At 36.8% G+C, this 25,855-nt stretch overlaps 1 protein-coding gene and 1 long non-coding RNA gene across 2 annotated transcripts; both read left to right on the forward strand.

Moving 5' to 3' along the window:
• Positions 1-6,040: 6,040 nt before the first annotated feature.
• Positions 6,041-10,065, forward strand: LOC145004661 (sulfate transporter 1.2-like). Its single transcript, XM_078963625.1, has 14 exons — positions 6,041-6,102; positions 6,213-6,571; positions 6,668-6,716; positions 6,796-7,003; positions 7,099-7,273; positions 7,361-7,426; positions 7,508-7,621; positions 7,704-7,820; positions 7,934-8,060; positions 8,539-8,825; positions 8,901-9,091; positions 9,243-9,322; positions 9,419-9,495; positions 9,661-10,065. The coding sequence occupies exons 2-14, from the start codon at positions 6,236-6,238 to the stop codon at positions 9,799-9,801; spliced, it is 1,968 nt and encodes a 655-aa protein (XP_078819751.1). The 5' UTR covers positions 6,041-6,102; positions 6,213-6,235; the 3' UTR covers positions 9,802-10,065.
• Positions 10,066-10,682: 617 nt separating this feature from the next.
• LOC145004662 (uncharacterized) lies at positions 10,683-24,096 on the forward strand. Its single transcript, XR_013662421.1, has 3 exons — positions 10,683-10,741; positions 12,083-12,157; positions 23,947-24,096. It is a non-coding gene; the product is annotated as an uncharacterized LOC145004662 (long non-coding RNA).
• Positions 24,097-25,855: the final 1,759 nt, after the last annotated feature.

A 25,855-nucleotide genomic window follows, 5' to 3' on the forward strand; every position in this document is an offset into this window, starting at 1 on the left:
AAATATCATTTTACCTAACAAGAATGAGGAATAAATCAAACCACAAGGACTAAACTAAATTAACATGTTTTTGGCAAACCATACGAACATAGTTTTTTCAATATAAAACTATAGGTCTTCTAGTATTTGGTATAGTATATAAAAATCATAAAAAATAATTTATTATTTGTATATAATAAATAAGTTTGTTGATGATCGTTTTACCAAAAAATTATTATATTTTTGATAAACTCAAAAGATGGTTAAAAAGATTGATTTAAACTAAGGTTTTAAAAAACCGGTAATAACTCCGATACTTGTATTCGACGTCAAACTTTAAAAAAATACCGCCCTATATCATATATGTATAAAAACTGAATAGTAGTAGAAAATAGAGACGAGTTTAAGTAGAATCTAGGTACGTCTTAGGACCTACATAATTTTTAAAACTTAGTTAAAATATTTATAGAAAGATTTTTAAGAACTACCTTAAAAAAAATATAGAAACTACCTTGTGTTGAACAAAATAAATGATTAGATAAGAAAATCTACAATCAAATAATAGAAAATCAGAAATTTTAAGATACCAATCGATTAGTCAACAAAAAGTATATAAGTAAACCTGAAAAGTATTTTAAAGAATAGCTAGTTTGCTCAAGAATCCAAAAACAATTGCTCATGAGAAAAAAACTCCGTCGGACACTTATAGAGAAGATATGAACACCGTCATTGGAAACATACCCTCTCCTCTTCACGTTTGTTGTTTGTTGAACTCATTCCGAAACTTTGAAAAGCAAATAGCAACCTTACTTGTCATCGGTGTGTTTCTTTCTCCTCTTTTCCATGCGTCGATCTTTAAGTTCTTTTTTTCTTCTCTTTTTATCTGTCTTTCTTTCTCTTAGTAAACAATAGAAATAAGTTAATTGGGTTTTGTAGAAAATTAAAAGGTTATAACTCTATTCTAGCCTATAATTTATTTAAATTTTATACCTAGTGCCTTTGACTACTAAAAGGTCGCAATGCAAATGCTAAAAATAATAATTATTATTATTATTAAATAGTAATTGATAAACTTTTATTTTTATAAACAGAACTTCCGAAAGTTATTAGGAGAATAAGAATGTTTTTATTTCATTTTCACACAATTATGTAGAAAAAAAATCGAACTCTAAAGAAAATATAAACACAAGACAAAATGAGCATTGTTTTACTTCTGCTAATGCATTATCTAATCTAACTTTTAATGTCATATATTTAAAAAGAAGTATTATTTTAGAAATATTATTATCAATATATTTATACAATATTTTAATGTATAAGTCTGTGTCGGATATATTAAATATAAATATTGCATATACATTTAAATATTTTAATAATTATTATTATTATTATTTAATAGTAATTGATAAACTTTTATTTTTATAAACAGAACTTCCGAAAGTTATTAGGAAAATAAGAATGTTTTTATTTCATTTTCACACAATTATGTAGGAAAAAAAATCGAACTCTAAAGAAAATATAAACACGAGACAAAATGAGCATTGTTTTACTTCTTCTTAATTTAACTTTTAATGTCATATATTTAAAAATAATTATTATTTTAGAAATTATTATTATCAATATATTTATACAATATTTTAATGTATAAGTCTGTGTCGTATATATTAAATATAAATATTGCATATACATTTAAATATTTCAAAACTATTGTTGACTCTTTTATTTTTAGGGGTTGCATTTAATTAAGAAACCAACTAGTTTTATATTTTAGAGTGGTCACTCTAGAATATATATATATATATATATATATATATATATATATATATATATATATATATATAATTAGTTATTTTGTACAAAATTAGTATCATAAATCACATCTTACAAACGATGTAGGTTGTCATGACTCGTAAAAACTTAAGGTTTAATATTGTTGCAAAGTTACGTCTAATTAACATCGTTTAGAACGTTTATTTAAACACAAAAAATGATTAAAAAGATTGATTTGGATATTTCTCGTCATGTTTATGATTATCAATGCAATATTATGGTTCAAATAATTAGCGAAGTTAACTTATAGCAATATGGTTGATGTTGGATATAGTTTCCAAATAACAAATTTTACACTTTAACTAACAAATAGCGAAAAACACACAAGGAGAAGAAGCTATATTTGGAAGAGCACAAGACCATTTCGTGATCCTTCTCTCCCTTCCGCTATTTTAGGTGGAGATTTCTCAACGCCCAATTTGTAAGTAAAAAATTTAACGAATCTGGACGCAATTTCGTTCTAAGGATTACACTCAAATTTCACAAAAATATTAACACAGATCATCTTTGCCACCCAAGCATATCGCTGTTTGCCCTTCCAGACCTATGAAAGGTAACGTTACACACCCCTAATTGCATTAATATAATCTTAATTGTTCTTTCAGCTACTCTGAGTTTCAATAGTTCTTTTATATGTTATCTTTCATCTCATTCCTGATTATTTAAATGCTTCGAACAGTGTGTGTGTTTGTTTAATTGTGCAATTGTGCGTATAAGCTATATGATTGATAGTGATTGAATTGGAGTTCTATGTTTTTTTATTTTAATAATGTAAACACATGACATGCTCAAATGGATAAAGGAAATAGGGTTGGCTTACTTAATTAATTCACAGACACATCGATCGACACCCAAAAGGTTTCTAAAAGTTTATGGTGGAGCCATGGAAAAGGATAACCTACGAACCTCTGACTTTTTCATTGGTCTATGTGTTTATTAATCTTTGTCATTCCATAATATGAAAGTGACACCACACTCACTTTTAGGGCTACCTCCACTAAATTACAATTTGGATCATTTTAACCTAAAATTACTACCTTCTGCTTAATGAATGATTGCATGAATCAAGTTCACAAGCTTAATTACATAATTTGTCATTATTAAAAACGCTTTTAACTAATGGATAGTTAGTTATCACACTTCTTCACTTACAAATTTTGGTATAAAACTATTGAAGAATATAAAAATAGGTCACTTGCCAATCATATTTTTTCCCAGATTACAAGTTTGAGAGCCTAATTATACCAAAAAAAAATGTCATCTATAGAAACAAAGTTGCCTAAGTTATGTTGGAATGTGAGATCCTAAAGAAGCTTTGTAACTTTGTTAGTGAGAGAGGGTCCCACCTATTTGTTTATTACCACTGGTTTTGATCAATCAAGCATTTGTAAAACCATGTAGATTTGATTTGAGTATCAAATTTTTGTTATTCCCTTTGTATGCTTCTCTCCCTTAAACATTGCAATGTTTCTTTTGGAAAATAGTTGAAGTGCAACATATGGCTATTTGTTATATATTTAAAATACACTAGAATAAAAGCAAATGCAGAAAGTACATGGATAGATTGTAACTTACAAAAAGGTAATTCTAGTTTGGAACTTTCATAAAACGAAATGTTGCAATTAAATGGGAACATGTGATGAACTTATGATGGATCATTATGGAAGAAACTAAGAAACTAAATTCATAAAAAAGATGGTAATTAGACTCATATCTTGAACATGGCAACGTGCAACTTCTGTTTACATCATGGTTTATAAAAAACAAGAAAGTCAACAACATACCCCTACAAAAAATAATTTATCTCCAACATGTATGTAGTTTAATATTCTTGTTCCTTTAATTGCTTAATAAACTTCATCAGTTACACCATTATGGGGCCTCTATGTTTCGGATATATATGATCCATATGTTATCTAGATTCATTTCTGTATAAAAGTTTCTAGTGGGGCCATGGAAAAGGATATATAACTTACGAACCTCTTGACTTTTTCATTGTTCTCTTTGTTTATTACTATTTACCATGTTTGAAAGTGACACCACACACCTTTTTGGGGATAATTCAGCTAAATTACAATATTTTTGGATCGTTTTTAACCTAATATTACTAGTATCTTTCTCATGAAATGAATGCAACAATCAGGTTCACAACATTTTATACATTGTCGTTATTAATATGGTTTTTAACTAATGGACAGTTATCACACTTCTTCACTTACAATTTGTGGTTAAAAATTGTTAAAGATTAAAAAAGATAATTCACTTTAGTCTTTATACTAATTTCTTTCTCATGAAACAAAGTTGAAATCTTAAACAAGATTTGTTAGGACCTACATACCCCACATATACTTGGGAGAAATGGTCCCACATATTTGGTTCATAAGAATTTTGAAATATTCTCTTAAGTTACAATTGGTCCCATTTTGATTCTCCTGGGAGGCTGGGACTTCTTTCTTTATGTTTTTAATGGATAAGAGCGACAAGTTATGTTTTTGTGAGAAGGATAAGGATTTGCATTGCACAGTATTCATCAATCAAGCAACAACATGATCTCTTTCTTTTCTTTTCTTTCTTTCTTTCTTTCTTTCTTTCTTTTTTTTTACCACTTTTTACCATGAAAACGTGCATAAATGTAAATGCTGCTATTATGATTGGACACTCAATTCACTGGAATAAAAGAGCATGTGATGATTATCATTGTGGATATCTTGGTTTTAAAAATCGTAAAGCCTCCTAAAGTGCTAAAGCCTTTGGGGGCCGATGCGTTAAGCGTTAAGCGAAAGCACTCGCGCTAGCTAGATCACACAAAGTGCCAAGGATTTAAAAATATATATTAAAAATATGGAAATACTTATAAATACTTAAAACTAGTTTTAATTACTTAAAAATATCTAAAAATAAGAGTTACATAGTAGTATCATATTAGATCCTAAATATTAATAAATTATAACTAGAGATCGTCTAAACTATCATCATCTTCGTTATTAGGACCAGTCTAGATGATAGGCAACCCGGGCGATCGCGCCTAGGGTTCACATCTCCAGGGATCCAAAATTTCTAGACTAGGTAATATATATATATATATATATATATATATATATATATATATATATATATATTACCTAAATGATTTTTAAGCTCTAAAGTTGATTCAAACTCAAACTAGATTAAAAGATAAACAATTTGACTTATTTGTTATTGCTAATCGAACTAGTTTATAGTGAAGAATAAATAATATCTTTTTTTTATCTTTATTAGATTTGTTTTTTAGGGATCATTTTTTTCTTTTCGCCTCGGACCCTATATACGTTTGGACCTGTCCTATTCGTCGTTAACTTGGATGACACCAACTAATTAGTGTAGTTTGAGGCAGTATACTCCTCCTTTAGTAACTTGTCAGCACTTCACTTCAAATTGTTTTTATTGTTTGTATCTTGTGTACTATATCTCCTATATACCCGGGTCGTCTAAAGTTGAAACCATTCTGTAAAACAATAAAAGTAACAAAAGAGAAGTTAATGAACACTTTAACAACAACATTACACACAAGTAATAAGTTCATAATAGGTAAACACTTAATTACAGTCACAGAGGCAATACAACATTAATTAACAATTAAACGCTTAAATCTTAATTAACAGTTTAACACTTAAACATCAATACAGATTACATAATGAACATTTTGCCAGTTACACAATGATCATGGACAAGTAGACCAGAAGTTAAGATGTACGAAAGAGAATATAGCAGATAGTACTATACTAGTATTACTATTTAATACATTTACAGGGAAAGTTGTATAAAGTAAAACCAAGGTGAGAAAACTACAATATACATATATCATGTAAAAAGTAACAAGATGTTATAACTGACTGATTAACTAAAGCGCTTAATGATCTATTCGCTTTGGTGCCTAGAGCTTAAAGCGTACATAGTCAGTGCTTTTTTAAACCAAGGTGAACATCAAAAACCTAATTTATAGAAATTTCTGTTCACATCAAGGTTTATAAAATCACAAAAGTCAACCCTACAAAAAAAATTATCTCAAATTTTGATTTATTATAAAACAACTTAATTGTTCCAATAATTGCATATTAAACTTCACCAGTTGCACCCTCAGAAACCCTTTGTGAGGTTTTGTATTCAGCCTTTATCTTGTCTAGATTCATTTCTTAATAAACACTATTATATACTTTGCTTATTGTCATAAGTTTGACTTACCAATCTTATAAGTAGGATCACCTTAATCACCACTTATACCACCCCAAGCCTTTCAGAAATATAATTTCATAAGTAAGACTACTATAGCTCATAGTATTATATATATAATTTACATATGCATGTATCTTTATGATCAATATACTAACAATTAGTATGTAATCGTTTTTCTTGAAATTATAAAGGTGAAAACAAGAATCCAACCACAATGAGTGGAAGGGTTGCTGCTGATGCTGAAATGAAGGATTCCGATATCTGGAGTTTACCTTCTGCACGACACAATACCGATGAGTTACCTTACGTTCATAAAGTGGGGAAGCCTCCAAAACAAGATTTGTTGAAAGAGATCAAAACTGCTCTCAAAGAAACTTTTCTTTCAGATGATCCATTGAAACCCTTCAAGGATCAACCAAAAAAGAGAAAGCTTGTTCTAGGGTTTCAAACCCTTTTTCCTATTCTCGAATGGGGTAGAGATTATAGTTTCTCTAAGTTTAAAGGCGACCTCATTGCTGGATGCACCATTGCAAGTCTCTGTATACCTCAGGTAAAATTGAAAATCATATATATATATTAATTAATCACAATCTTGAATCAGAGATGCATAAGTAATTCTTTCTATCTTCTTCTTATTCTTCTTCAGGATATTGGATACGCAAAACTAGCAAACCTGGATGCGCAATATGGATTGTGTAAGATTTCTTGAAATTTCATCTCATTTTTCAAGTCAACAAGCGATTCTTCAAAACTTTGACTAATTTGTAACTACAGATTCGAGCTTCGTTCCACCTCTGATCTACGCATTCATGGGAAGCTCAAGAGATATCGCCATTGGACCTGTTGCAGTCGTCTCTCTTCTACTTGGAACTCTTCTTCGACAAGAACTCGATCCCGTCACACAAAAACACGATTACGAACGTCTCGCATTCACTGCAACTTTCTTTGCTGGCGTCACTCAATTCACACTAGGGTTTTTCAGGTATATCGATATTTATATCTTGAAATCAAAACGCTGTCGTTTTACTCCAAGTGTTTGCTTAATAGTTAATACTACTATTTCTTTCTGATCATCAGATTGGGTTTCCTGGTCGATTTCTTGTCGCATGCTGCCATTGTTGGGTTCATGGGAGGAGCTGCTGTCACCATCGCACTTCAACAGCTGAAAGGGTTGTTTGGAATCAAAGACTTCACCAAAAAGACTGACATCATCTCCGTTATGCGTTCTGTGGTTCAAGCTGCACCCCATGGGGTGAGACTCTGAGAGTTAAAAAGACAAAAATGTCCCTGAAAAACATCGTTTCATTGATTCTTACTCTTTTTTGTTTTTGTATGTTAGTGGAACTGGCAGACTCTAGTCATCGGAGTTTCGTTCTTGACCTTCCTTATTGTTGCAAAATTCATCGTAAGCACCTTTCGGATTCCGATTCCAATTCGGATTTATGGAATTTACATAAATTCAAATTTTGTTTTACAATTTTGTCAGGGGAAAAAGAACAAGAAGCTGTTTTGGGTGCCTGCTATAGCTCCATTGATATCGGTTATTATCGCGACTTTTTTCGTCTTCATCACTCACGCAGACAAAGACGGGGTCCAAATCGTAAGTTAATTGTCTGCATGTATCATTTTTTTATATTTACTAAAATGCCCTTAACGATGTTTCCATATTAATTCCATTCCAGGTGCGTCATATTAAGCAAGGAGTCAACGAATCATCAGCACATGAAATTTTTTTCAATGGCCCCTTCCTTGCTAAAGGTTTCAAGATTGGAGTTATTGCCGGATTGATTGCACTCACGGTATATCCCCCCCCCCCCCCCCCTCCCCCCCCCCCCCCCCCAATAGAGAAACTAAGACTCATGTATTATGTATATATGAGTTATACGCTTAATTATATTTATATATAACACAGGAAGCTGTGGCAATTGGAAGAACGTTTGCTTCAATGAAGGACTATCAGATTGATGGAAACAAAGAAATGGTGGCTTTAGGTTCCATGAACATAGTTGGTTCGTTGACAAGTTGTTATGTCGCCACAGGTACAAAACTATATAAAAATTCACGATTTTAAGTAATTAGAATTTTATTTTCTGAAAATAACAAAAATTTATATTATGATCATAACTTTATGTGGGTTTTATAATGCTTAAATTATGTATTATTGATTATAAGTCAATAATGCAAATGCTAGAGTTGGAAGTAAGGAAAATTATACAAAACCATTATATTTTGTTCCCGTTTAACCATCTATATTATTTTAGTTTTTAACAATGAAACCATTTAAGTTTCATATGTTTTTTGAATTTTACCATTTTGACATGATGTAGTCCAAATATTTAATTTGGAAAATTACTTGTTAAACCTTATATAAAAAATTCATAGATGTAACCTGATATAATAGGTCAAAAAACTTTTATGGTTTGATTGGAAAATATAAATTATTTTTGGTTAAACTGTACTAAATATAATGTTTTTTCCCCTGTAATTGATCCCATTCCTACGGTTTTTGTCTTGAAGGTTCGTTTTCTCGATCGGCAGTGAATTACATGGCGGGATGCAACACCGCAGTGTCCAACATCGTGATGTCTATAATCGTATTGTTGACTCTTTTAGTCATCACCCCATTATTCAAATACACCCCAAATGCAATCCTAGCCTCCATCATTATATCAGCAGTTATAGGTCTCATTGACCTTGATGCAGCAATCCTACTATGGAAGATTGATAAATTTGACTTTGTAGCTTGTATGGGTGCCTTTTTTGGTGTTATTTTCGCTTCTGTTGAAATTGGCCTCTTGATTGCGGTAATTATAGCATCATACTTTGGATTTTGGAATTTTTTGGTGATAAAGAGATTAATTGTTTTTTGATTTTTTTAGGTTGGTATATCTTTTGCCAAAATTTTGCTCCAAGTTACAAGACCCCGCACGGCGGTGCTCGGTAAGATCCCACGGACTAGCGTGTACCGGAACGTAGAACAGTATCCTGGTGCAACTAGGGTTCCCGGTGTTTTGATTATCAGAGTTGATTCTGCAATCTACTTCTCGAATTCTAACTACGTAAAGGAGAGGTATGAAATGAATTTTACCAGCTAGCAGTTACCTGTTACCTGTTACCAGTTATCAGCTTAGCGTACTGGCTATTGAAATAGTCCTAGAAAACTTTTCTTATATATGTTGCTTTGATTATTGATGATTTGATATTACTTGTTATAATTGTAGGATTTTGAGGTGGCTATCAGATGAGGAAGAGATGTTTAAAGGGCAACCGAGAGTCGAATATTTGATAGTTGATATGTCACGTAAGTGGCATTATCGTAATTTAGATTTTTATAAATGATTTGATCCAAAATTTGCATCATTTGTTGACTTTACAATTTTTTCTCTTAATGTTGCAGCTGTTACTGATATTGATACGAGTGGGATTCACGCGTTGGAAGAATTGTATAATAGTCTTCAAAAGAGAGATGTTCAGGTAACTAAGCTAAACTAGCAACCATCATTTTTCCCATTCGATAAATAACGTTTTTAAAATATTTAATAAAATAGATAAATAAAGATATTCTTTTTAAAAGTTAAGATTTTATTTGTAACGAAAACAATATCTGACATGATTTAATTTGTTTTCAAATTGACACAGCTTATTTTAACAAATCCGGGACAAATTGTACTTGACAAACTACACACATCTAATTTGGCGGATTTGATTGGGGAAGACAAGATATTTCTAACTGTAGCTGATGCTGTTCTAACCTTTGCTCCAAAAATGGAACAAGCATAAAAAAATGTTTTATATTTATCTGTGTTTATACATGTTTTGATTATATATTATATGTGAAAGATTCTAACTTGTGGAAAGGGGTAAAAATGTAAATTAACCAAGAGGGGAATGGATGTTGTACATAAGCTGGAATCCGTTTTGCATTTGAGATATGAAGCTCTAAAGATGCAATCGAACGCCGCTACTTCTTCCTTCGATGTGTAATCAAAAGCTTATACTTAAAATGTTTTTCAATTCAGTAATCTATAAAGACTCTTTATGTTCTTTTGGTGTTCATCTTTTATTGATCGTTTGTAAGGAAATTTTTTTTGATGATAGTCGTATTTGACATTTGTTTATCTAATGATTAATATATGAAAAGAATTACTTGTATTATTATTAAAAATCATTTTGGACATCAAATTCCATGTCTTGCTCAAAGTTGAAATGGAAACACAAATGTGGATTTGTATTCACGTCTGTGACACCTTTAATTTTCTATAATGAATGTCCAAAACGCATATTGGATGGATTCTAATAAAATCTTCAAACTATGGTGCTTGAGTGGTTGAAACGAAAATTGTAATAAAATCATCAAACTATGGATTAATTTTTATATGTACAAAAGATGTAAATGTTGTCATAATCATTGAATATCCCTAAAAAACTTGTGTCTATTGTAAGAAGTCTCAGATATGCTATTTTGATTATTGATGATTTGATACATGTTATTGTAGTAGGATATTGAGGTAGCTAACAGAGGAGGAAGAAATGTTTAAAGATCAACCTAGAGTCGAATATTTGATAATTGATATGTCACATAAGGGGCATGATAGTAATTTAGTTTTGTTATAGAATAAAATATTTGATCTAAAATTTAACTAATTTTCTTCATGTTGCAGCTATTATCGATAAGGCATTCATGACTTTGAAGAACTGTATGGTAGTCTCCAATGTTCAGGTACCTAAATTACTAAACTAACGCCCTCAACCTGTTTTACTGTTTCTTTTTCATTTTTTTATTATATATTTTCTAATTAAGTGGGCAAATTTTGTTAAGTATTTGAATAAAGCGGAATTAAGAATGTGAGTAAATTTATAAAAGGTTTAGGAGTGACCTTTTAACTCTTAGCATTTTTTTAAAAACTTGGTTCCAGATACGAATTTAAACTTTTATTTTTAAGAGAAAACATATAATTCAAAAAGCTAAATCAACTATGTCCTTAATTATCTCTATTATTTTTTTCTTTAAATTAAGTTAGTTTAGGGAAAAAAAAAAGAACTTATAATCTATCACTATTCACTAGCTTTGTAGCTAAAAGTTAGTTTTTTATTTAATCGGTCAAACTATACCTTAGATTAATTACATTTCCATTTTTGTTACTTTTTATAATATTCGTAAAATAATGTGTCAACATTTCAATAAAAATGATAATAAACTAGTTTATTGTAGCTAAAACTAGAAAATTAGCTTATTTTACATTTTGAACTAGTTTATACGACTAGCTATTTTGATAAGCTTATTAAGTTTTTTCAAAAATATTTCAAATGTTAGCTTATTAGCTAAACATCTAAATTTCCATATATATATATATATATATATATATATATATATATATATATATATATATATATATATATATATATATATATATATATATATATATATATATATATATATATATATATATGTCAATTTACATTGCAATTTAGATTATAAGCTATTTTATACCAAACAATATTAATTCATAAGTTAGTTTATTACCTATTAGCTAGCATTTCAGCTAAAAACTAATTTTTCAGCTATTCTATCAACCATAGTGTTAAATTATTCCCATCAAGGAGTTTTACACGAGCGCTCACCACTTATTTATTTTAAAATAAATAAAAAAACAGGAAAAATCCAACGATCGTGTAACACTTGTAACCTTGTATGTTCCTTATGGTCATTCTATTTTGAAATTTGTGCATTTAGTCCCTAAAGTAGTACGTGAGGCGTACAACTTGGTACGCTTAGCGTACTGGTTGAAAAGCCAGTATGCGGGGCGTAACATTTGGTACGCTTAGCGTACTGAGTTGATGGCGAGTCGGGACCCATGTTACGTATGTTGGGCGTACGTATGCATATGTTGGGCATACATGGACTTTAATGAAACCCTAATTGGGGTCTTGCACCCTATATGAGAAATGCCTCATTGCCAACCTCTATAGCCCCAAAACCCTTAAAACGAGTCTTGGCCTCAATTGTTGAGTATTTAAGCTTTTGAAGAGATTTTTGATGCTCTTTTTTTGACGGAGTTAGAGGAACTTGAAGTTGCTAAGCTTGGAAAGAAGTTCTTGGATCCAGAATCACTACCCATTTCGCAAAGCTTTTGAGGTATCAAGTTCTCATCTTGGCTTCTAGTTGTTTAGATCTCTTTTTAGGATAAATTCTCATGCTTTTAGCCATGGATTGGGGTGAATAATTGAGTCAAGACGTCCTAAGGACTTATCCTTTACAAACTAGGTTTTCCATGGACTCCTCATGCATAAAGGTGCCAACATTATGGAGTTTAGCGTATTATTTAAGCATTAAGTCATTTATTAAGCCCTTGATGATCTTAAGAGATTCATTTAGCCTTGCTTGGACATAAATTTAGTAACTTTACGTGGTAATCTAGCTCAAGGAGACCAGATCCACATTCTGGAGTGAAGTCTTAATGGGTTAAGAACTAAATCTAGGTTGTGGCCAAATTGGAAGAGTACGTTGGGCATACAAGCTTGTATGCGTAACGTACAAGCCCTCGAGCCAGTACCTTAGTGTATAAGATCGGAACACCCCACGTACTCAGTCTGGTGGCATTTCGATGTTAGGCTTTATGTTTGGGCCATGTTTTGGGCTTAAAAGGTTGGGATTAAGTTGGGCCATCTAAATTTGGGAGCTTTGGGTCAGGAACTATCGTAACTAGCATTTTTAGCTAGGAAATTTTATTCTCATGTAAACATCATCCATTGTAAGGATTGTACTCTAAATGAATATCATACTCTATGCTCACTCAATATAATTCTTATAGTCAATAAGGGGTTGGAAACCCTAGAAATCCCGGTTCAAATTCATTATGGACTAGGATTTTTTTTTATTGGACCTAATGGACCAATAAACCTTCCACTTGACTACTTTGGGTCTAGAAATCCTAATTGGGCCCTAATTGGATCCACATTCATAAAACCTAACCTTTTGAGCCATTTGTAACACCGAAAATTTTCAAACAATTTTTTTCAATTTTTATAAAACATAATTCCATTGATATTCATAAAACAACCATTTTAATTATCCAAACAAGACAATACAAAATCCCAAGATCATGATATCAAGCTCCGAATGTGTGTGTGTACGGATCAAGCCGGTGCCTTCCCGCGGTCGTCACCAGTACCTGAAACAATAACATCAACACTGTAAGCACAAGGCTTAGTGAGTTCCCCAAAATACTACATATAACACATATTAGCCACTCGAGGCTATAACTCTGTGGGTCCGTGCACCCAAACTCTGTGAACCCTCAGGTTCTAACTCTGTGAACCTTCCGGTTCCAACTCTGTAAACATGCACAACATCAAACACATAGAAGTGATGCAGTACAACACATAACATACATAGCATACAAGTACTCTATCACATAACTCTGATTACCTACTCAAGGTAAAGTATAGTGAGAAGACTCACCTCGCGTGTCTCGGTAAATCGTAAACCTGAAATCGCTAATCACTCGACCTGTCGAGCTGTCGTCCCCCTATAGCACAATACACCTCTAATTAACACTTTCCCAACTAGGGTTGACCACACTGTAACGAGTCAATCTAGGTCAACGCTGGTCAACGGTCAACGGTCAACTTTGACCGGACTCGGCGAGTACCCAGGCGACTCGGCGAGTCTGGGCGTATACACCAATTTCCCTGGAATCCTCCCTTGACACGTCGAGCATTCCCTCAACTCGACGAGTTCCACCTGGCACGAGTTGTGGGGCCACCACGACTCAACTCGCTGAGTCTCAAGATCAACTCGGCGAGTCCAGTTAGACTCAGTCCACCTGTCCATTCTGACTCCCCCTTAACTCACTGAGTTCACCTTTCCCAACTCGGCGAGGCCACTCACAGAGTGGTCGGGCAACATTCATGCTACTCGCCGAGTCTGTTCTTTGGACTCGGCGAGTCCATGCCATGCACTGACTCAATCTTGCTCTAAAGGTCAGATCCAGTTCATTAATCCATAGATCCAGTCCCTCCAAGCTCATTTAGCACGTAAAGTTATAATCTTGATGCACATACAACCTCTATATGACCATATATTATGTTTATGACTCAAATACTACAACACAAGGTCAAAGACTCTATTGTCACTCATAAAGCTTGATGAGTGAGGCTCTCTGGACCTCTATGGATCCAGATCCATGGCCTCAACTCAAAGAGGGAACCAATGGGCATCAAATCATCCCATAAATGACCATCACAAGCCCTAAATTGCATCATGCTTCACTAAACAGAAAATGGTCCGAGATAATACCTCTAGAGTGATGATCTAAGCTCCAAATCCATGAAATAGCAACCTCCTTTGCTTTCCCTTGCCTAGGGTCTCCTTCTTCTTGCTAAATAACATACACAAGATCAAGAATGGCTCCTTTCTCTTCACAAATAGCTCAAGAACACAAGGGTCACTCACTGAGGGTTGGGTGAGCACAAATGACGGCCATAAGGCCCTTTAAATAGGCCTCAAACCCGGAGATTTAGGGTTTCATTACACAGCGCAGACTCGCCGAGTCCATATCCTGGACTCGCCGAGTCCCGACGTGCACCATTGTTCAGTTCCGCGTCTCTACTCGGCGAGTCTGAGCTCCAACTCGCCGAGTCCCTCTCTCAATATGACAAAATTTGATTTACAAGATACCTGATAAAATCCGGATGTTACAACTCTCCCCCACTAGAACTAGACTTCACCCTCGAAGTCTCGCGCTAAAATAGCTCCGGATGCTGCTCCCGCATCATACCCTCCGGCTCCCAGGTCATTTCTGATCCCTTCCGATGTTGCCACTATACCAATACCAGAGGTACCTCCTTGTTCCTCAAAATCTTGATCTTCCGATCCCTAATAGCCACTGGTCTCTCAGCATAAGTCAGGCTTGCATCTACCTGAATATCCTCTAATGGAACCACCGCCGACTCGTCGGCTATACATTTCCTCAACTGCGATACATGAAAAGTGCTGTGAATCTGTCCCAACTCTGCTGGTAACTCCAGCCGATAGGCTACCCGGCCCACCCTTTCGATCACACGAAACGGACCTATAAACCGGGGCCCCAATTTGCCCCTCTTCCTGAACCGGATCACTTCTTTCCAAGGAGAAACCTTCAGGAGAACAAAGTCGCCGACCTGAAATTCCAGCTCGGACCGGCGTCTATCTGCGTAACTCTTTTGTCGGCTCTAAGCGGTCAATAACCTCTGTCTGACCAGCTGTATCTGCTCTGTCATCTGATTCACGATCTCTGTACTGCCCATTACTCTTTGCCCAACCTCTCCCCAACATATGGGAGTTCGACACCTCCTACCATACAACAGCTCAAAGGGTGGCATACTGATGCTCGAATGATGGCTGTTATTGTAGGAAAACTCCGCCAAAGGCAAATACGTATCCCAACTACCCCCAAAGTCCAATACACATGCCCGAAGCATGTCCTCAAGTGTCTGAATCGTCCGCTCACTCTGGCTGTCGGTCTGGGGGTGGTATGCGGTACTAAAATGCAGCTTAGTACCCAACTCCTCATGAAATTTCTTCCAGAAGCGGGAAGTGAAACGCACATCGCAGTCTGAAACGATCGAGATCGGCACCCCATGCTCAATCTCCCTCTTCCGAGCATTTTCCTGAAGCTCGGCAAATGTCCAATACGAGGAGTTCGCAGCGAACTCCCGAATATCCCATCTCAGAATGCTCAGGTAACGGCTCATACGTGCCTGCTCGGTGGACACGTGCTCAGGGCAGAACATCGCCCTCTCATGAAACATCCTCGTAATAGCTGTGACTGACTCGGTACCCTGCTTGAGGGTTAGAAACTCCTATGCCAGACGTTCCCTCTCCACCTGAGGAACGTACTCATCTCGGAACATGGTAGTGAACCTCTCCCAGGTCACTGCCGAAAGCTCAGTCGGTGTGAAGTGTGCCGTCACAAACTTCCACCAGTCCTTCGCTCCCAAGCGAAGCTGGTTCAGCGCGAACCGAACCTTCAAATGCTCAGGGGATAAGCAAGTGAAGAAGCATCCCTCCATATCAGATATCCACCTCATAGCTGCCACCGAATCCTGCGTACCATCAAACTTTGGTGGCTTGGTGTTGCTGAACTCCTTAAACAATGTCGCATCACCTCCCTGGGGTCTTGCCGCAGCAATCGCGGCGGTAGCCGCTGCAACCGCAGCCTCAGAAAGAGCGGCATAGCGCTCGTCAAATGTCTCAATCAACGCGGTCTTAATGGACCCGAACATCTCTGGTAACTCAGCTCTGATGACCGCAGCCACCTCCTCATGAATGATCTGTCGAATCTCCTCATCGCTAGTTCCGGCATCCTCCGGCATGTGACGTGTCCTCACCATGATCAACCTCTGAAATACAACATGCGATAATTAGAATTTACTCGAACACTCTTACATTCGACAATCCACCCCTCCTTGATTCTTGGTATCCCAAGATTCTTATTTGGACTGTGTACCGCACCGGTGCTTTCAGTAGTACGGGCCCAATACTACTGTCCGCACCGTCTCAGTACACACCCCAAATCTTCCTCTTCGGATCCCAATCCCCAAGTACTCTATTATACTTAAATCGCTCTGTAACAGGTCTCACACGAGGTCCTAGCTGCTACCTAATTACTCTCAGCATCTCATAGCAGCTCACCCCTCCCTAGGCTAAGGCATCACAAAACAGGCCACTCTAGTCCTATTAGCAATACCTAGCCTACTCTAGCATGCAAATACATCACATTAATAATAATTATCACATAATATAAAGGTATTTTGGGAATTCACCGTTCGGGCGCTGGCTGATCGTACACACGTTTCTTCCTGGAAAATCTTTTACTCTTAGAAAACCTTGGTTTTATTTTGAAATATCTCTTCAATTCCTCAGTTTGAGTTCAAATACCCCCAAAGGTGTACCCGAATCCCTCAAACCAAGGCTCTGATACCAATTTGTAACACCGAAAATTTTCAAACAATTTTTTTCAATTTTTATAAAACATAATTCCATTGATATTCATAAAACAACCATTTTAATTATCCAAACAAGACAATACAAAATCCCAAGATCATGATATCAAGCTCCGAATGTGTGTGTGTACGGATCAAGCCGGTGCCTTCCCGCGGTCGTCACCAGTACCTGAAACAATAACATCAACACTGTAAGCACAAGGCTTAGTGAGTTCCCCAAAATACTACATATAACACATATTAGCCACTCGAGGCCTTAACTCTGTGGGTCCGTGCACCCAAACTCTGTGAACCCTCAGGTTCTAACTCTGTGAACCTTCCGGTTCCAACTCTGTAAACATGCACAGCATCAAACACATAGAAGTGATGCAGTACAGCACATAACATACATAGCATACAAGTACTCTATCACATAACTCTGATTACCTACTCAAGGTAAAGTATAGTGAGAAGACTCACCTCGCGTGTCTCGGTAAATCGTAAACCTGAAATCGCTAATCACTCGACCTGTCGAGCTGTCGTCCCCCTATAGCACAATACACCTCTAATTAACACTTTCCCAACTAGGGTTGACCACACTGTAACGAGTCAATCTAGGTCAACGCTGGTCAACGGTCAACGGTCAACTTTGACCGGACTCGGCGAGTCTGGGCGTATACACCAATTTCCCTGGAATCCTCCCTTGACACGTCGAGCATTCCCTCAACTCGACGAGTTCCACCTGGCACGAGTTGTGGGGCCACCACGACTCAACTCGCTGAGTCTCAAGATCAACTCGGCGAGTCCAGTTAGACTCAGTCCACCTGTCCATTCTGACTCCCCCTTGACTCACTGAGTTCACCTTTCCCAACTCGGCGAGGCCACTCACAGAGTGGTCGGGCAACATTCATGCTACTCGCCGAGTCTGTTCTTCGGACTCGGCGAGTCCATGCCATGCACTGACTCAATCTTGCTCTAAAGGTCAGATCCAGTTCATTAATCCATAGATCCAGTCCCTCCAAGCTCATTTAGCACGTAAAGTTACAATCTTGATGCACATACAACCTCTATATGACCATATATGATGTTTATGACTCAAATACTACAACACAAGGTCAAAGACTCTATTGTCACTCATAAAGCTTGATGAGTGAGGCTCTCTGGACCTCTATGGATCCAGATCCATGGCCTCAACTCAAAGAGGGAACCAATGGGCATCAAATCATCCCATAAATGACCATCACAAGCCCTAAATTGCATCATGCTTCACTAAACAGAAAATGGTCCGAGATAATACCTCTAGATTGATGATCTAAGCTCCAAATCCACGAAATAGCAACCTCCTTTGCTTTCCCTTGCCTAGGGTCTCCTTCTTCTTGCTAAATAACATACACAAGATCAAGAATGGCTCCTTTCTCTTCACAAATAGCTCAAGAACACAAGGGTCACTCACTGAGGGTTGGGTGAGCACAAATGACGGCCATAAGGCCCTTTAAATAGGCCTCAAACCCGGAGATTTAGGGTTTCATTACACAGCGCAGACTCGCCGAGTCCATATCCTGGACTCGCCGAGTCCCGGCGCGCACCATTGTTCAGTTCCGCGTCTCTACTCGGCGAGTCTGAGCTCCAACTCGCCGAGTCCCTCTCTCAATATGACAAAATTTGATTTACAAGATTCCTGATAAAATCCGGATGTTACACCATCATGGGCCTAAAATGAAATGGTGTACCCTAATGGGCCTTATTTGGGTTGTAATGGAATTAAATTAACCCAAAAGGACCATAAATCCATTCTTTTGGTACAATTTGGGCTGTGAACCATCCTATGGACTTAATGGGTATAAAACTTACTTATGGACTTTATGTTTTCGAGCAAGACCAAGAATGAACCCAAACTAGTTCACTTCTTGCTTCTTTGGCCCAAATATCGGCCCATGTGTAAAAGAAAAAAAAAGGTGGGGGGGGGGGGGAGAGATGGAAAATTAAAACATGTCACCTAAATTTTTTTTAATGGTTAACTAAGCTATTTTTCAACATGTAACAAGGCAAGGATCTCATGTCTCCATGCAAGTCACCTCATCCTTCTCTCCCCTCTCTTCTTTATCTTCTCGACTAAGACCTCACAACCTTACCACCCATTTCAAAATTTTCTCTTCAAACTCTCTCTACTCATCCAAAAACATCTTCTCATTTTCTTCAAGAATCTCGAGAACTTGTAGTGATTCGAGAAGATCTTTCACTTGTATCACCATCCTTGGTAAGTTATTATCATACATAAGTTTTGATCTCTATCTTTAGGCTAAGAACACTCTTTCATGTGGCTTCATTTCGTTATCATGCTTTCTAGGACCATCAAAGCTTCAATACTTCTTCTAAGAAAGCATTCAAGCCAAAACAACATCATAATCTTCCATTTTTCCCTCAAAACCGAAGCTACAACCATCAAGGTGAGTTCATACCCCTCTATTTTCAGTTTTACATGTTTTATTGGGGAGAATACAACTGAAATGTATAGATCTATGTGTATTTGTATGATATGTGTGATTTCTTGTGTTTATTTGATGATTATAAAATGTGATCTATTTGAGATTTCTAACTATAATGGGAAAAATATGTGATCTAAGACATCTTATACATATTAATATCAAGACAAAAGTGTTATACAAGTTTGAAATGAGCAAAACAAAACACAAATCTTGTTTATGGGCCATTTTTGACAAATAAGCAAAAAGATGGGTAAAATTATACCATTTTCGGTTTTATAAAGGTTAAAAAGATCAAATTAGTTAAAATATGAGTTTTTATAAAAAAATCATGACTTTTAAACGACTAAAAATGTAAATTTTAGCTTAATGGGCTAAAATTTGGGCTTTTGGGTTTTTAGGCCCATAATTGCGAAGAACGTGATTTTAAGGACTAAAATTGAATATTTATCACAATATGAGTTTTAAAAACACAAATGACAAGTTTCAGGGGCTGAAAATCTAATTATTACAAGAAAGGACTAAAAATGTAAAGTTTGGATTTTTGGATTTAAATTGTAAAAATTTCGAATATATGGACTATCATTGTAAATATTTTTAATTAAAGGGGCTAAAACCATCCAAAACCTTATTTTGGGTTGAAAATACTATTTGAATAAGTGTTTGGGCCGAAAATGTCAAGAAAAATAATCTAAGGGCCTAAAATGTCATTTTTCATAAAATGGGACTAAAATTGTCATTTTTTATTAGAAAAGGGAATGAATTGGTCAAACACTTATTTTTGAGACTTTACGATTGAACAATTCATTTAAAAAAAACTTTCGATTTTTATACTATACAAAACGGGTAAGCACTAAATTTAATTGGCTCAATATTTGTAAATTATGCTTAATGGGCCTTCGTGACCCATTAACATAATTATTGGGCCCAATAATAATAATAATAATAATAATAATAATAATAATAATAATAATAATACATGTTGATTGGGCCTTCGTGACCCATTAACATAATTATCTGGTGACCCAATTGCATGTTTAATGGACCCTCAATGGCTTTAGATGCTATTGGGCCTTAATGGCCCATCTGCATTGCTAGTAAGGTCCAACTTACTTATGTGCTCGATAACCTAAATTAACATACATGATTAATGGACCACAATTGTTCTTATTCATGTTGTTTGGCTTTACTCATACTCATGTAAACAATAAAGGGATTGTGATCAATACTATTCAACCTCTCGGGGTAATAATTGCGATTAGTGAGAAATATACGGTCAGCACCAATAAGTGTGGGTCGTAGCCTGTAGTTATAACCAAAGTCTCCTGGAGGGAGGGTGAGAGTCTATGTATAGATCTATACGAGGGTGACTCCCCCACACCTGAGTTGTTCGCTACAGTTAGACTCGGTCAATCTAGGGTGACAAAATCTTGATCAAAACCGGTGTTTGTAAAAATGCCAAGACAAACGAAATAGTCATTTCCATGCATGGTTATAACGTCTCACATAGAGATCGATTAGCATTTCACTATTATTTAGGAAAATTGACTTCATATATATATATATATATATATATATATATATATATATATATATATATATATATATATATATATATATATATATATATATATATATATATATGGTCGTACTATGAGATTTATACGAATTCACAAAACTATCCCACTGTTTTATATCGGAAAATATCGGATTTTACGGGACTCAACATCATTTCTATATCATTCTTCAACTGCTATATGTAAAATACTAATGTTAATAAGCCATTTATACTAGTTCTAAAATTTCACATATCTATACACTATTGGATCATCACATCGTGTTGCAAACAATTTTACTTACAGAAAATATCGAATTTTTTGGGTCTTACCAACAACATGAAACGTTTTATATCAAACATGCTTATGAACTCATCAACATTTCATATGTTGACCATTTTTAAAATAAATTGTATTCTCAGGTAACAGATAAGCAGAAGATCATTATCATGTGTGCTTAGGACTCCATGTGTTGTAACTTTCAAACAATATACTTATGAATATGTAATATTTGTTCAACGTTTTTGATGTGAACTATGTAAGTTGTACTATGTAATGTTGGTAATGTATGTGTTTGTTTCATTTATATTCATTGTTATGGTATTCAATTGTTAGTCACGCAAGCCCTCGGACGTTTTCACCATCTGGTTCGGGGGTGTGACAGGTTGGTATCAGAGCAGTGTTTATAGTGAACTGGCATATCTTACCATACATTGATATGCAACTATAAACATCAAATAGGGAACTACGCAACTCTGAACACAAATATAAAAACTTTTACCCTTATGTGCAAATGTTAGAATAACGATATAATAACTTATAACGGCTTTTGAGGGATTTGAACATTTCGATGGTACTCGAATTATTATGTGGTGATATTGGGGGTGAATGTAGCATGATCAACTACATTCATCCAAAGTACGACAAGCATGTTTTCGGTTATGATCGAAATGATAGATGAAAAAAAATCTCACCCTTATAGATTCCCGGAAAAATGGAAAAGCATTCAAAAATCCAGTTTACAATAACTAATACACTATAGGAATAATATATACACACATGTGCTTTCATGTAGACGCTATGGTCGGATTTCACCTTCCTGGGGACCGCTACTTTCCTGAGCAAGGGAATAATGGATGGTTGGAAGAGGAACCTAAGGAAGAACTTGAGGAGGAATCTGAAGAAGAACCTGAAGGAGCAGCTGAAGAAGAACCCGAAGTGGAAGAACCAGAGGAGGAATCTGATGAGGAGTCCAATGAAGAGCCCGAAGAAGAAATCAAGGACAGGCCTGCCAAGTGTAACATCCCGAAATATCAAGAGTAGAGTTGAAGGGCTAAAAGAGTAAATTGGGAAAGAGTGACTCGGCGAGTCCATGTGCGGACTCGGCGAGTAGAGTCGCGACTTGGTTGCGTGTTAAGTGGCCGACTCGGCGAGTCAGTGTAATGGACTCGGCGAGTAGGCGCTGAGTGGAGAAAACCCTAATTCTCGGGGTTGAGCCTTATATAAAGATCACTATGTTTTCCTCCCAGCCTCTTTATCACCCCTTGAGCCCCAGAAAACCCTAAATCACGGAGAAGCACCATTGTTGAGTGGATTGGAGCTTGGAGAAGTAATGGTTGAAGAAATTTTGGGAAGATTGAAGGCTTGGAGCAAGGGGCTTTGCTTGGATTCGAATTTCATTGCAGTTGGGGCATCACTTAGAGGTAATATCTCATTATTGACCTGTTGTTATGTTGTTTCTTCATTTTGGGGTTTGTGAGAAATTGTCTATGGATGAAATGGGAAGTCTAGAGGTTAGATCTGAGGTTGCTACCTCAGATCTGGAAGGGAGAAGAATCAGAGAGCATGAAAGTCCCTGTGTTGGAGTGTTTAGTGAAGCTTACATGTCCCAAACCCTATCCCCAATGTGCAAACGGCTTAGATCTCTTTGGATTCACGTAAAGTTTGCCACTTTACGTGATGGATGAGTGGTAGGAGACTAAATCTATGTTTTGGATCAATTGCATGGCCTGAGATGCTTCTGTATGGATTCAGACCGGTGGTACTCGACGAGTCACATGGGGCGACTCGACGAGTTGCTTGAAGATGGCCTGGAACTCGACGAGTTGGAAGAACAACTCGACGAGTAGGTTGAAGATAGCCTTGGACTCGACGAGTCCATTTGGACTCGGCGAGTCTTGTCGAAGAGTCCCAAATATTCTCTGGTTGAGTCGAGAATCGGTGAGTCGAGGGATGACTCGGTGAGTCGTGTGCGAGTGGACTCAGAGTTGTTGGACTCGGCGAGTCTCGGGGTGACTCGGCGAGTTAGGTCGCAGATTGAATAAAGTGCTGATTATGGGAACTCGACGAGTCACAGGGTTGACTCGGCGAGTAGGGTCAGTCAGGGGTTGACTTAGACTGAGGACTTTGATTTCGACCAAGGGTTGGCCGTTGACTTTTAGAGTTTGGTCAGCGATGTGGCCTTTGGGCCAAGAGAAAGGTAAAATAGTCTTTTACCCATAAGAGGGTGTTATGAGAGGATTTATTCTAGTCTCGAGAGTTATATTCATGAGAGTATTTGCCTTACGTGTTAGGCGGTGGCGAGTTCGAGATTCAAGTGTGGGGATATCTGCTTTCTGCTTGCCAGGTGAGTCTTCTTACTATACTTTACCTTGAGTAGGTAACCAGAGTTATGTGATCAGAGTATTTGTATGCTATATGTACGTGATGTGTTGTACTGCATTATTTCTATGTGATTTATGCTGTGCATGTTTATAGAGTTGGAACCGGAAGGTTCCCAGAGTTAGAACCTGAGGGTTCACAGAGTTTGGGTGCACGGACCCATAGAGTTATAGCCTCGAGTGGCTAATATGTGTTATGTGTGGTATTTTGGGGAACTCACTAAGCTTCGTGCTTACAGTGTTTTGTGTGATGTTTTTCAGGTTTCTTTCAGTATCACGGGACAGCACCGGCTTGATTGTACACACCAGAGAAAGAGTCATATTTTGGAGGATCCTGGTTTTCTATGCAAGTGAAAATGGAGTCATGTTTTGTAAATCGACTATGAATGAGATTTTAAACAAGTGTTTCTAAGAATAAAATGGTTATTTTAAATGAAAATTTTGTCTTGAAATTTACGGTGTTACAAGTTGGTATCAGAGCTAGGGCACGGGTCGATGTGTTCGACGGGGACGTCGAACCCTATAATGGGGGGTGAAAGTGGGCTTGATCTGATCCCACATCGGCTAGGAAGGAGAACTAAGCATTCCTTATAAAGGGTGTGGATACCTTCCCTATCACAACGCGTTTTAAAGCCGTGAGGGCAGCAGATCCCATAAGAACTCTGCAGTTAAGCATGCTCGGGCGGGAGTAGTACCAGGATGGGTGACCCCCTGGGAAGTCCTCGTGCCGAGTGGACCAAAGCAGACAATATTGTGATACGTGCCAGAGGGGGATGTTACAAATGGTATCAGAGCCTTGGTTTGAGGGATTCGGATGCGCCTTCGGGTAAATCTGGACTCAAACTGAGGAAGTAAGAAAAGTTTTAAGGAAATAATTTTCTAAAAATGAATAAAAGTTCAAAGAGAAAGCAAGAAGGAGCAGTGTGTACAATCAGCCAGAGCCCGAACGGTGATTTCCCAAAATACCCTTATTTTTGTGTTATGAGATATGCATGATGCACTTTATGAGATATTATTGCATGCTAGAGACAGGCCAGGTATTTCATATGTTAGGACTAGAGTGGCATGATTTGTGATGCCTTAGCCTAGGACTCGTTATAGGTGTTATGCTTTTGAGTATGTGATGAGTGAGAGTATCCAGTTAGAACCCATGAGGGGTAGAGTTACAGAGTTCGGTGGTACTTTCGAGGATGAGCCGAGAAGGTGGAGTTATCACAGAGAGGGAGTCCTATGTATTCTTTGATGCTCGAATGCTGCTTGCTTTGTGCTTTGTGGAACTCTCGATGATGGGAGTCAGCTACCAAGTGAATATGATGATATTCAGGAGGTAGATGGCTGGCATCATTAGGAGCTCTTCAGCAGCTGATAGCAAAGAAGTGGGAGGACAACGGAAGAGCCTAGGGAGTAACCCTATCCAGATGAGTGCGCTTGTAGAATAGAGAATTTCGTTGGGGAGCGAGCACGCACGATGGGATTGGTGAAAGAGTAGGTCGAGCAGCTATTTAGAAGCTCTGGGATGGTCCGTGTGGAAAGTATGGGTAGATGCGGCAGGTAGTATAGGCCCGTACTACTGAAAGCAGAGGACCCATACTTGATACAGGGAGTATTCTGAAGGTTCTAAGGGCAGATTGAGGAGTGATGTTATGGTTTGGGTACTATACATCAGAACAGATTGAGGAGTGATGTTATGGTTTGAGTACCATACATCGGAGCGGGTCGAGGAGTGATGTTATGGTTCGGGTACCATACATCAGGGCAGATTGAGGAGCAATGTTATGGTTCGGGTACCATACATCAGGGCAGATTGAGGAGTGATGTTATGGTTCGGGTACCATACATCAGGGCAGATTGAGGAGTGATGTTATGGTTCGGGTACCATACATCAGAGCAGATTGAGGAGTGATGTTATGGTCCCGGTACCATACATCGGAGCGGATTGGGGAGTGATGGTATGGTTAGGGTACCATACACCGGGGCATATTGAGAAGAGATGTCATGGAATGAGTACCATGGTTCGTAGTGAATGATGTTTGTGGTTCTCCGGTTATTCGGTCACGAGTAAGTTTGAAGAGGCGTCCCTTGAGAGGGAGATCGAGAGCCCCTCAGAGTATTTTAGTAAGGAGTCAGTGAGAAGGGAGAATTTCGATCTGAGTTGGGCGATCAGTCGATA

Source organism: Lactuca saligna, chromosome 7, assembly GCF_052625555.1.
Source record: "Lactuca saligna cultivar CGN05327 chromosome 7, ASM5262555v1, whole genome shotgun sequence".
In the NCBI taxonomy this organism is placed as follows: domain Eukaryota; kingdom Viridiplantae; phylum Streptophyta; class Magnoliopsida; order Asterales; family Asteraceae; genus Lactuca; species Lactuca saligna.

Coding starts and splice junctions, on each gene's coding strand:
- LOC145004661 (XM_078963625.1), top strand. CDS start 6,236: ATGAGTGGAAGGGTTGCTGCTGATGCTGAAATGAAGGATTCCGATATC. Junction 7,427..7,507: donor TTATTGTTGCAAAATTCATC/GTAAGCACCTTT, acceptor CAATTTTGTCAG/GGGAAAAAGAACAAGAAGCT. Junction 7,622..7,703: donor ACAAAGACGGGGTCCAAATC/GTAAGTTAATTG, acceptor ATTCCATTCCAG/GTGCGTCATATTAAGCAAGG.